At 48.1% G+C, this 12,142-nt stretch overlaps 1 protein-coding gene and 1 long non-coding RNA gene across 2 annotated transcripts in view; one reads left to right on the plus strand and one right to left on the minus strand.

The window, feature by feature from the left end:
- LOC145361387 (uncharacterized) overlaps positions 1–1,753 on the minus strand; it is a 123,179-nt gene extending 121,426 nt beyond the window's left edge. Inside the window, exon 1 of the long non-coding RNA XR_013889826.1 lies at positions 1,626–1,753. This is a non-coding gene — a long non-coding RNA (uncharacterized LOC145361387). The remainder of the gene's footprint in view (positions 1–1,625) is intronic.
- On the plus strand, positions 970–10,093 carry mat2ab (methionine adenosyltransferase 2Ab). Its single transcript, XM_080217082.1, has 9 exons — positions 970–1,185; positions 3,092–3,169; positions 3,867–3,989; positions 4,079–4,191; positions 4,273–4,416; positions 5,504–5,722; positions 7,615–7,797; positions 8,332–8,465; positions 8,547–10,093. The coding sequence occupies exons 1-9, from the start codon at positions 1,095–1,097 to the stop codon at positions 8,647–8,649; spliced, it is 1,188 nt and encodes a 395-aa protein (XP_080073208.1). The 5' UTR covers positions 970–1,094; the 3' UTR covers positions 8,650–10,093.
- Positions 10,094–12,142: the final 2,049 nt, after the last annotated feature.

Here is a 12,142-nt window from a genome sequence, read left to right on the forward strand (position 1 = left end):
GCACCGAACCAGTCTTTCAGACTGTGCGAGGAAACCGAAGCACTCGGAGGAAACCCACTCAGACACGGGGGTAGAATGTGCAAACTCTGCAGACAGTGACCCAAGATGGGAAACGAACCCGGGTCCCTGGCGCTGTGAGGCAGCAGTGCTAACCGCTGTGCCACCATGCCACCCTAGGGATGGTCTGGCCAGACAGCTCTGCCTGTGTCCCACAAATTAATTGATGTCCTGCTTTTTATTTGTGCTGAGTAATTGTGTAAACTGGTTCTCTCAAGTACATTCTGCGCCCTCTCATTTCCTTCTCCCGTTTGTACTCTGGTATGCTTTGTCTGTATAGCACGCAAGAAACAATACTTTTCACTGTATCCCCATACATGTGACGATAATAAATCAGAAGACATATTGTTCTGGGGAAAAATGGAATATGGGGCTGACGTAGATGACAGTAAGCAGATTGGGCTGATTTCTGGAAGGCAAATTTTTAATCCCATACTTTACAACGTGATAAATTTCCTTCAAGTCAAATAAAAGCGATTGTTGCATGCAATAATACGGGGTTGAGGGGGGTGCCATGCTTGGCTGCCACAACATGGAACAGCAATGTGACTGCGCCTGACTGCGGCATTCTGTGGCAAACTGGGTGATTGACAGGAGCCCGGGAGCTAAGCCCCGCCCCCATCCGGCCGCTACCATTGCGGGAAGCGGAGTGGGAGAAGGAGGTAACTGCCTCCAACTCCAACCTACTTAAATTCCTCACCCCGAAGGCATGCACGGATGGGTGATATATTGTTCCATTGAATGCTCAGGAGATATTTAATATCATTGCTGCTCGTACGGAAGGATTGGAGATTTAGTCTGAGCTTCCTGGGAGGTCCTTCCCCCGTGTGGGCAGGAGAGTCGGTCTCGTCCGGTGGAACGTTGGGAGGGACCCACGTGGTCGGGCTGCCGGCTATATAAAGCAGGGCGGGCGAGCGCGTACTGCCATTATTCAACGTGCGGGAGCGGAGATACAGCTCGGCGTTTGTGCACATTCCTAACAGGTTTTTTTTCCTCGGAGGAAAAAAAACCCTCAAGTGTTTCACCCCGCTGCCGCCATGAACGGTCAGATCAACGGCCTGCACGTCTCCTCGCTGGACGACAGGGCTTTTCTGTTCACCTCCGAGTCGGTGGGCGAAGGCCACCCAGGTGACTATGTTACCCGCCTTTTCCTTGCGTGGCCGGGGTTTGTGGAAGGAGGGGAAAGGCCTTCAGCCTGGTGTGCGCGCCGAGAGATGGAGGCGGGAGGAGGAAAGGGGGGGAGAGAGAAGGTCCGCGCGTGCGCACCGAGGTTGAGGAGGGGGACCACGCGTGCGCACCGAGAGATGGAGGCGGGAGGGGGAGTGGGAGGAGAGGGTCCGCGCCGGCGCACCGAGGGTGAGGAAAGGGACCGCGCGTGCGCACCCAGGTTGGGGAGCAGGGACGCGCGTTGGGTAGGGGGACTGCGCGTGCGCACCGAGTGGCGCGGCTTCGGGAATGTTCGGCGCGCTGCGCTTCCCCCCCCCCCCCCCCCCGGGACTCAGGCCTCCCCTCTTCGCGTCGCTGCGGGACTGGTGAAGTCTCCGTTTTCCCCCGCTTCCTCTGTCTACCTGAACAGGCTCTCGGTGATGCCGCCGGTTCTTTCGCTCTGTTTCTCCCCCCCACGGCCGGGTTGGTTGCTTTTTGGGGGGGGGGGGCGATGTGGGCGGCAGCTGCTGACTCCTATCCCGCCTCTTCCCTTCTCGCTGCCGTTTGTGCAGGCGCGTTTCGCCGACGGTCGTCAATCACCCGCGTGCTCCCGGCTGGGCCAATCGCCTCCGGTGGAGCTGGGGGACGACCGTTCTGATTGGCTGCGGCGGCTGACAGTCGGGCTGATTGACAGCTGCTCCCTGCCAATCCACGTGGCGGTGCGCTCTCCCTCGAGGCAGCTGGCGGGCGTTGGGTCCTCGTGCCTGCCTGGTCTGACATCAAATGTTCCAGATGCTGGAATCTGATACACAATGCAGAGAGATTCTCAGCGGGTCTGAACAGCATCTGTGCAGGTGGAGATGCTGGCGTTGGACTGGGGTAAACACAGTACGAATTCTCTCAACACCAGGTTAAAGTCAACTTGGTTTATTTGGTAGCAAACGCCACTAGCTTTTGGGCCCCAAAATCTGACAAAGGGACAGCAAGTGCTCGAAAAGCTAGTGGCATTTGCAACCAAATAAACCTGGTGGACTTTAACCTGGTGTTGAGAGACTTCTTACAGGGAGATAAGAGCCAGCACTTTGAGTCTGGATGACCTTTTGTCTCTCAACTTTGCTTTCCCACTTGCTGGCATGATGAGCAGTTCGACTACAAGTGGCGTCACTGCTGAACCTAACCCTGCCCTAATCCAAGGTTCATTGTCTCGAAAGCCCTCAAAAGGAAATCCAGAATTATAAGAAATGTGGAGTGTTTGAGAATACAAACATAATAATAAAAAGTACGAAGCGTTGGAACAAAAACTGCAACACAACATATTCTCCTTTCCTCCCCAGTGTTGGAACGAAAAGTTGTAACACTACATTCTACACCCTCTTGCTTTCCTCCTCACTTACATACTCTGTGAATGGTATGCTTTGTATTGCAAGACACAATGCTTTTCACTGTATCCCAGCACAGTAATTGGCAATAAAGCAAGGCTGGTGGAGAGAAACAGTCAAAAGTTTGTGGTTTGACACTTCAATGCCATAAGCAAGTCATCATAGTCAAATGTTGACTTGCTGCTAGACTGGCTGTGCCTCTTTTTCCCTATTCCGCAGAATCTTGCCTCTTGCATTCGCTGAGCCAGTTTTTGCCCGTGCCCCAGATCAGTTCCTGGCTATAATTCATTCTGAACTTGCGACGATAATTGAATTGTGTGCGGGGACAGTGGATGCTATAAAATTAACACTTGGACCATCCTGGTTCCTAATCTACAAGTCTCTTCCTTACTACTGTCTTTAAAAAAAAAAAGTTTTGAGGAGATAGAGAATGGTATAGGGAGGGTAATAGTAAGATGAGGGTTTTGATCTTTTGCCTGTTGACTGAATACGATTTTATTTGTGTGCAGACAAAATTTGTGATCAGATCAGTGATGCTGTGTTGGATGCCCATCTCAAACAAGATCCTGATGCCAAAGTTGCTTGTGGTAAGTTCTGATATCCCAGTTAGATGGACTTAAAATGTGTAGTCTGAGACTGCCATCAGCCTTGTGGCAAATTTTGTAACTAATTATTACTCAGAAATTCAAGTCAGCTTGACAATTTAAATTCATTCAAATATGCGGGCTGGCTGTGATCCATGAATTTGGCTGGGAACAATGTTTTCACGGCTTGTAGGGAACTTACCTTGCTCAAGGTGGGTGGCACAGTGTTTAATATTGCTGCTTCACAGCACTAGGGAGCTGGGTTCAATTCCTGGCTTGGGCTGCTGTCTTGTGTGGAGTCTGCATGTTCTCCCTCTATCTGCATGGATTTCCTCCCACAAACACACCTGGTTAGGTTGATTGGTCGTGCTAAATTGACCCTATTATCAGGGGGATTAGCAGGGTAAATATTTAGGGTTACGGGAATAGGGCCTGGGTGGGATTGTGGTTGGTGCAGATTCAATGGGCTGAATGACAGCCTCCTGCATTGCATGGATTGAGCCCAAAAGACATGCTGGTTAGGTGTCAAATTCTCCCTCAGTCTATCCGAGCAGGCACCTGATGTGGGAACTAGGGGGTTTTCATAGTAATTTCACTGCAGTGTTAATGTAAACCTAACTTGTGACATTAATGAATTTGTAGTGAGGAGTAATGAGAGATTTGTCTTGAGTTGTTGTGACTGCTCTTTCCCTTTCCGTAGAGACTGTTGCGAAGACTGGTATGATTCTGTTGTGTGGTGAGATTACCTCCAGGGCGTCTGTGGATTATCAGAAGATTGTGCGAGACACTATCAAACACATCGGCTACGACGATTCTTCAAAAGGTGGGTTAGCGTTGGGCTCACTTCTCATCCGTCCTTCTTTGTCTCTTGAATGTGCAGTAAATGATGGAGTTGTCTCCTTATTTTTGTAGGCTTTGACTACAAGACCTGCAACGTTTTAGTTGCTTTGGAGCAGCAGTCCCCAGATATTGCACAAGGTGTTCATTTGGATAGGAACGAGGAGGATATTGGTGCTGGAGATCAAGTGAGTGCCACGTCGGGAAGGCCTTGACTTTTGCTGTGACTCTTTGGTTTTTGTGTGAAACTAAATTGTTTTTTTTTACAGGGTCTTATGTTTGGTTATGCCACTGATGAAACTGAGGAATGCATGCCCTTGACCATTGTCCTCGCTCACAAACTGAACGCCAAGATGGCGGAGCTGCGACGCGATGGCACCCTCCCCTGGCTTCGGCCAGATTGCAAAACTCAGGTGACGAGAGCTTGGTAGGGTGTTTGACTTATGGGCGCCTAATCATGTTTTTGACAAAGCCACTTCCTGCCACTGGCGTCAAAGCTTCAATGTTTCTATTGATGGGGGCCGAAAGGATCAAAAGATGTCCACGCAGTACAGAAGGAGGCCATTCGGCCCACTGCATTTGCACCAACAATCCCACCTGGGCCCTATCTCTGTAATCCCACACATTTAACCTGCTAATCCTCTGCAATTTAGCATGGCCAGTGCACCTAATCCGTGCATCTTTGGATTGTGGGAGGAAACCGGAGGAACCCCACACAGATGTGAGGAGAGCATGCAGACTCACCACATGGTAACCCAAGCCAGGAATCAAACACTGGTCCCTGGCGCCACCCATCGTATTGCAGGGGGAGGATACTGAATTTGATCAAAATGAATGGTAGAGCAGGCTTGAAGGTTTTTCACTGTCTGCTCATTACCTGCCACCTCAATGCTCTGACTTTTTAATCTATCTAGTTACAGAATCATGGGATTCCTACAGTGCAGAAGGAGGCCATTTGACCCATTGACTGCACTAAAAATCCCACCCAGGCGCTCCCCATGTATTTACCCTGCTAATCCCTCTAACCTACACATTGCAGGACACTAAGGGACAATTTAGCATGTCCCATCCACTGAACCTGCACATCTTTCAGACTGTGGGAGGACACCGGAGCATAGAGAGAACGTGCAAACTCCATAGTGACCCAAGCTGGGCATTGAACCCAGGTCCCTGGTGCTGGGGCAGCTGTGCTAACAACTGTTGCCCATGTTGAGAGGGGATTAGGAAACCGAACTTGATCAAAATGAATGACAGAGCAGGCTCAAAAGGCCTACTCCTTCTAGTTTGTCTCCTCTCTCTGCCACCTCAATGCTCTGACTTTTTAATGTATCTGGTTAACACTTGGCGTGTAGATGTTTGGGCTGCTGTTGAATTACTGGCTCAGATAAGCTGAGCTGTCTTGATATCTCACCCACTCGAGGGGGAAACTTGGGTGGACCCTGTTAGTTGTAGTTGGCCACAACGTTAAAATAGTTGCTGTCTTGTATCTGTGTTATACAGGTGACCGTGCAATACCTGCAGGACCATGGTGCTGTTATCCCCATCCGTGTGCACACCATTGTCATCTCAGTGCAGCATGATGAGGAGGTCCCTGTGGACGAGATGAGGGACGCTCTGAAGGACAAGGTGGTCAAGGCTGTCGTGCCTTCCAAGTACCTGGATGATGAGACCATCTACCACCTGCAGCCCAGTGGACGTTTTGTTATTGGCGGACCCCAGGTTGGCTAGAGCTTGTCATTCTTGTGTGTGGTGGGCTTCTGAAATCTGCTGACGTGTACAGTCTTAGATTAGCTTTTGAGGCTGTTTGCTGCATGTGCTTCAAGCTTTGCTTTTTGCCTGAAAGCGAATGACAGTGTTTCTTCCCCCTGATGCTGAGACATTTCTCAGCTAATTCCTTCAGCCTGGTAAGAGCTTGTTGATACTAGTAAGGTCGCACTTGGAATACTGTGCACCCTGTTATAGAAAAGATATTAAAGTAGGAACAGTGCAAAAGAGATTATTAAAATGCTACTGGGACTTGATTTGAGTTATAGAGCTGGGATAGACTGGGACTTCTTTCTGTGTAGGAGGCTGAGGGGTGATCTTGTAGAGATGTATAAAATGGGGGGCACAGATCAGCTAGATAGTCAATATCTTTTCCCAAAAATAGGGGAGTTTAAAATAAGGGCATGGGTTTAAGGGGAGAGGTGCAAAAGGGTCCAGAGGGGGCAATTTTTTGAGGGTGGTGAGTCTGGAATGAGCTGCCAGAGGCAGTAGTGGAGATGAGTACAACTTTCTTATAAAAAGAATTGCATGATTATAGAGGGATTTGGGACTGATGAGTGTACTGCTTTTAAAAAAGGGGCAGCATGGATAAGTTGGGCTGAAGGGCCTGTTTCTGAGCTATAACCCTGACTTGAACAGGCACTATTTCTACACTTAACGGTGAGTGTTGCTGGAAGCGGTCTTGTCTCCTAGCCTGGCGTACCCTACTGTTGTCTCAATAGGGGCTGACTATTAAACCCCTCCCCCCATTGTAAGAGTTTATGGAATTGGGGGGATGGGGGCAGCTGCTTGCTCATCTCATCAGTGCTGCAGATTTGTACATGATAATATCATTTGATTTCCATATGCCTTAAATGCAACATTTTTAAACAAAAGGCTTAAATTTGTGATCCTGGCTGCTTATTAGTCACCAAGTAGGTTTACATTCACACTGCAATGAAGTTGCTGTGAAAATCCCCACGGTTGCCACACTGGTGCCTGTTTGATGTCACTGGCTACTTGATGTCACAAATTGGCTTACATTAACAAGTCACAAGTTGGCTTACATTAATTGAAGTTGGTGAAAATCCCCCTAGTTGCTTTGCTCCGGTGCCTGTTCAGGTACACTGAGGGAGAGTTTAGCACCTAATCAGCACATCTTTTGGACGAGGAAACCGGAGCAGCAGAACCTACACTTGTGGGTTGTAGAACGTATAAGGTAATGAAGGGGATGGATAGGGTAGAGGTAGAGATTCTTCCCGCTTGGAAAGGATAGCAGGACTCGAGGGCACAGCCTCAGATAAGGGGGGAGGGAGAGGGGACAGTTTAGATCAGAGTTGAGGAGGAACTTGTTCACTCAAATCTCTGGAGTTCTCTGCCCGTTGAAGTGGTGGAGGCTACTTTGCTAAATATATTTGTCATGGGTAGATAGACAAGGGAATTAAGGGTTATGGGGAGAAAGGAAAGTGGAACTGAGCCACTTCAGATCAGCCATGATCTTATTGAATGGTGGGGCAGGCTCAAAAGGGCTAGATGGCATACTCCTGATCCTATTATGTATGTTTACAGAAATGGTACTGGGGGGGAAGTGAAGTTCCATTTTTGGATAATCCCAATGTCCTGTTCAGTGACTATTGTAACTCCCTTTCAGCTCCCTGCTATTTTGAACCCCTACATACCAGTTTAATATGTTCCTTAGCAGGTCAGTTGATTATGTCTGTTTTATAAATGGTTGGGGGCGGGGGGGAAGCCTTGCATGCTGCAAACGCTACTGAAATCCAAGTGACGAGAAAAAAAATGCTGGCAAGCGTTCGGGATTGTTTTTGACGATTGAGACTTAAAAACACCCCCCAAACCTCTCAAAACAGGGAGATGCAGGCCTCACTGGGCGAAAGATCATTGTTGATACCTATGGTGGATGGGGTGCCCACGGGGGTGGTGCCTTCTCTGGCAAGGACTACACCAAGGTGGATCGCTCTGCTGCCTATGCTGCCCGATGGGTTGCCAAGTCTCTGGTAAAAGCTGGCCTGTGCCGACGTGTCCTTGTTCAGGTGAGTCATTGACAGCTACAAGTTTACTTGCGTTACGGGTGAAAGGGGATGGTATTTGAATAGCTTTTTTTGTGCCGCTGGCATTTACTGAGCGCAACACCAGTGGACTGTGCTGGAGTCGGATGGCAGCGTTTTTGAGTCGAGTTGCGCCAAGCTGACTACGGGAGTTGTGCTTGAATGATTGCCATGATTTTTAGTCCCATCTCTTAGGCTACACAGATCTCGGGCGGTGCAGAACTTCAGGAATCTTGAATCGGCTCGCCTCCTCTTGGCTCAAGTTATTGAAGGGATCTTTTTTAAAAAAATCCGTAATCGTTGAGGTACGTGATGGGGGAAGGAGAACCAGGCTCCTGATCCTGATCCGCTGTCCACGGACTCCCCTGCAGTAGTGAGAGTTGAGGCCTAACTGGCATGCTCCTGTACAGCACGCCACTCGGTGTCGGTCTCTGGTTCACGAGGGTTGGCCACATCAGGAATTCGTGGTTAAATTGTGCGTGCTACTTTGGGGGGGAGTAACGTTGCCTCTACTCTTAGGTGTCCTATGCCATTGGAGTGTCGCACCCTCTGTCCATCTCCATCTTCTCCTATGGGACCTCTGAGATGAGTGAGAAAGAGCTGCTGGAAGTGGTGAAGAAGAACTTTGACCTCCGTCCTGGTGTCATTGTCAGGTAAACAGTCTTTTAATCAGTTCACAGTAACATCTGGGGAGGGGAGACAAGACTCTCACGGCATGTAAATGTTTTTTCCAGGGACCTGGACATGAAGAAAGCCATATACCAGAAGACGGCAGCCTACGGCCACTTTGGTAGGGATAGCTTCCCCTGGGAAGTGCCTAAAAAACTTAAGTACTGAGTGTAAAGTCTTTCTCCCCTGACTTGTTAGTGTATAATACAGAGAAGCTACAAGCTTTCGGGGAGAAAGGCCACCTCCCATATATCCTGTCCTCCCATAACTCCACGCATTGCTAGTGGCAAAATCTGTGTCCCCCCCCCCCCTCCCCCCACCACTCTTAGGCAGAGCTTTGTCCTTAAACCAACCCCCCCCACCACTCCTTCCCACCCCATTCTTCCCCCCCCCTCCTTCCCACCTCCACAGTAGCCACTGGAATGCTAATGTGTAGCTTTTCACTTAGCAGGGTGTGGGTTGAAAGGGACCACAAACCAGAGGATCAAAGTTTTGAGTTTCCACGTTCTCAGATCTAGTTTGGAGCGGGGGGGGGGGTGTTGTTGGGGAGGAATGGGATGGACGGGGGTGTTGGAATGACCATACACACTACAGTTGTCCCAGTCACAGCTTGTAACCTTGGGTCCGCGAGACTGCTTTGCGTGAAACCTGTAGTGTTGCTTTTATACATTGGACGTAATGACCTTTTGTCAGTGTCACCCAAAGCATTGGGGTACATCTCGTAATGGTGCTTATTGTGTAGTTCCGACCCTTTAATGTAACTTAAATTATCCTCGACACTTTAAAAGAACGTGCAGTCCTGTTTCTGGATTCGCAACCTGTTTTTAATTTCCTTCCTTCCTTTTCCCCCCTCCGGCCCCTGTTTCTTTTTTCTTGAGGACGTACGTAATGATTTTTAAAAGACAAAAAGGGTTTTTAAAGGAATTGACAACAGCTATGCATTGTTTCTGCACTGGCCAAACTCTCTGCTTTTTTTTTCTTCGTGTGGGCCTGTGGTAGTGTTGAACTGCTCACAGTTGAAAGCAGCTCCCCAGGCCTGCAGATTGCACACTTTTTTGGTACTTTTTTTTTTCTCTCCAAGGAATCAGTCATAAACTGCACAATGCGTTCCTCAGTTTAAGTCAGATGGACATTGCAGGAAAGCTGGTGTCGATACAGAGAAGCCAGCAAGGTGATGGCCCCTGGAAATCTAACCTTCATACTTGAATAATGTTACGTTCCTATTTATTCTGAGACTTGGCGTAGTTACAGAGAAGTCAGTGTCTCAGTTGGCAGCTTAAAAAGATATGGATTATTTTTTTTTTAAAAAAGAGATATATTGCAATTCCTTCAGTCCCAGTAACCCTGGTAGGCCCAAGGTGTCCTACAGAAAGCCCTTGGACTGCACCTACAAGGGGTCTGGCTGGTGTTAAACACAGGGGCTGGCGAGTGCAGCAGTTGGCGAAGGGCCTCTTGGCTGGTGTTGTACAGAGAAGCCGGCCTGTTTACATGCTCTTCCGCTGCTGCTGTTTTCGGCAAGTGCCTTTTTGTAACTTGGCAGTTATTACGTATGTCTGTTATCAGAAGTCCAAATGCTGAGATCTCAATAAAGTGCTAGGTTCTCCATATAAAATCGTCTTGTCTGTCTGCTTTCTTTTATTATTAATGGGCAGCCTTGCTTTGAAGTTGCAAATCTGAAGTCTCTGCAGGTTTTGTTCATTGTCCACTTAATTACCCTGAGTTACCAAATGTCAAAATGGGAGTGTGGGCTGCAAATGTACAGACCCTATAGTACAGCAGGAGACCTTTCAGCCTGTTGAGTTTGTACTGGCCACAATCCCACCCAAGCCCCACTTCTGTAGCCCTTATTTACACTGGCTATGCTAAATTGTCCCAAATGTCATCCAGCAATGTACCTAATGGCACATCTTTGGACTGTGGAGGGAAACCCACACCACAGTGTGCAAACTGCATAGGGACCTGGGTCCCTGGTGCTGTGAGATAGCAGTACTAACCACTGTCACCCAACGGTATCAGGTTACTTTGGTACTTATCCTCTAACTCCCATGACAGGATGACCACCCAGAACTAGGGATAATATTTTGAGGATAAGGGGTAAACATTTTAGGACTGAAGTGAGGAGAAATTTCTTCACTAGAGGGTGGTGAATGTGTGGAATTCACTCCCATAGAAAGTAGTTGCAGCCAAAATGTGAGATTTCAAGAAGAAATTAGATACAGCTTTTGGGGCTAAAAGGGAATTGAATTTGATTAGGGTTATGAGTCAGCTTATGTGGATTTGGACCAGTGTCTGTGGGAGTTTGCACATTCTCCCTGTGCTCTGGTTTCCTCCCACACCCCAAAGATGTGCTCTTAGGCTGACTGGTGTAACAAATTGTCCCTAAATTAGTCTTCCCTCAATGTGGAGTGCCATAAGCACAGACAAGAGTCATGGGTGGAGAGGGGACTCAATGTTAAAATGGCGGCATGGGCTTGTTGGGCCGAAGGGCCTGTTTCCTGTGCTGTGTTGTTCTTTCATTAATACTGCAATGAAGTTACTGTGAAAATGCTATAGTTGCCACATTCCTGTGCCTGTTCAGGTACACCTGAGGGAGAATTTAGCACCTCAGCAGCATGCACACAATGCTCAATGCACACAACAGAATGTCTGAACTCCACACAGACAGTAACCCAAGCTAGGAATTGAACCTGAGGCAAGTGATCTCACCACTCTACCACTGTCATGTGTCCAGTTAAATGGTATGTTGCAACAAATCAGATATCTTTTTCCATGCACACTCCACATTATTGCTTTATTGTTTCCTTACAAGAATGTGGAGGAACTTGATAGTCCATGTAACCAATGCTCCAAAGTATTGATGTTCCTCTGAATTCTGGGTTTTTGACAGTGAAACCCATGAATTTGTGACAGCTCAGAGGAGGCTGTAGCTGGACTATTGCAGTCAAATCAAAACTAAAATCAGGAATGTCTGAGGGTGATTTGAGCAAGTTCATTTGATTAGCAAACTGAAGCAGAGATGTTATTCCAAGATTAGCTAGAGGGAAAAGTCTTGCATAAAATAGAAACACAAAATGCTGGAAAAAAACATGTCTGCTCTGGCCACATCTGTGTAATTGTAGAATCCTACAATGTGGAAGGAGGCCATTCAACCCATCACATCAGCACTGACCACAAACCCACCTTATTCTAACAACATGCATTTACCTTAGCTAGTCCCCCTGACAGTAGGGGGCAATTTAGCATCACCAATCCACCTAACCTGTGTGTCTTTAGGTCTGTGGGAGGAAACCCATGCAGACACAGGGAGACTGTGCAGACTCTACACAGACAGTGACCGAAGCTGGGAATCAAACCATTCCCTGGTGTTGCAAGGCAGTAGTGCTAACCACCATGCCACTCCATTTGGAGATGAAGGACAGCTGATGGTTTGAGTTCAGCCTAAGTTTGGAAGTCATACTGGACTTGACATTAACTCCTGTCTCTCCTTACAGTATTTTGCTTTATTTATTTGTGGGGCATGGGCTTTACTAGCTGGCCAGTATTTATGGCCCATCTCTAATTGTCCTTTGCCTTCTGTGCCCACTGGCCACCACAGGGACTGGGCCATGCTAAGAAATTGCCCCTTCGTGTCTAGGGATGTGTAGGTTAGAGGGGATTAGTC

This window comes from Carcharhinus amblyrhynchos, chromosome 34, assembly GCF_965287045.1.
Source record: "Carcharhinus amblyrhynchos chromosome 34, sCarAmb.v2.hapA, whole genome shotgun sequence".
In the NCBI taxonomy this organism is placed as follows: Eukaryota; Metazoa; Chordata; class Chondrichthyes; order Carcharhiniformes; family Carcharhinidae; genus Carcharhinus; species Carcharhinus amblyrhynchos.

Coding starts and splice junctions, on each gene's coding strand:
- mat2ab (XM_080217082.1), top strand. CDS start 1,095: ATGAACGGTCAGATCAACGGCCTGCACGTCTCCTCGCTGGACGACAGG. Junction 1,186..3,091: donor GGTGGGCGAAGGCCACCCAG/GTGACTATGTTA, acceptor ATTTGTGTGCAG/ACAAAATTTGTGATCAGATC. Junction 5,723..7,614: donor TTGTTATTGGCGGACCCCAG/GTTGGCTAGAGC, acceptor CTCTCAAAACAG/GGAGATGCAGGCCTCACTGG.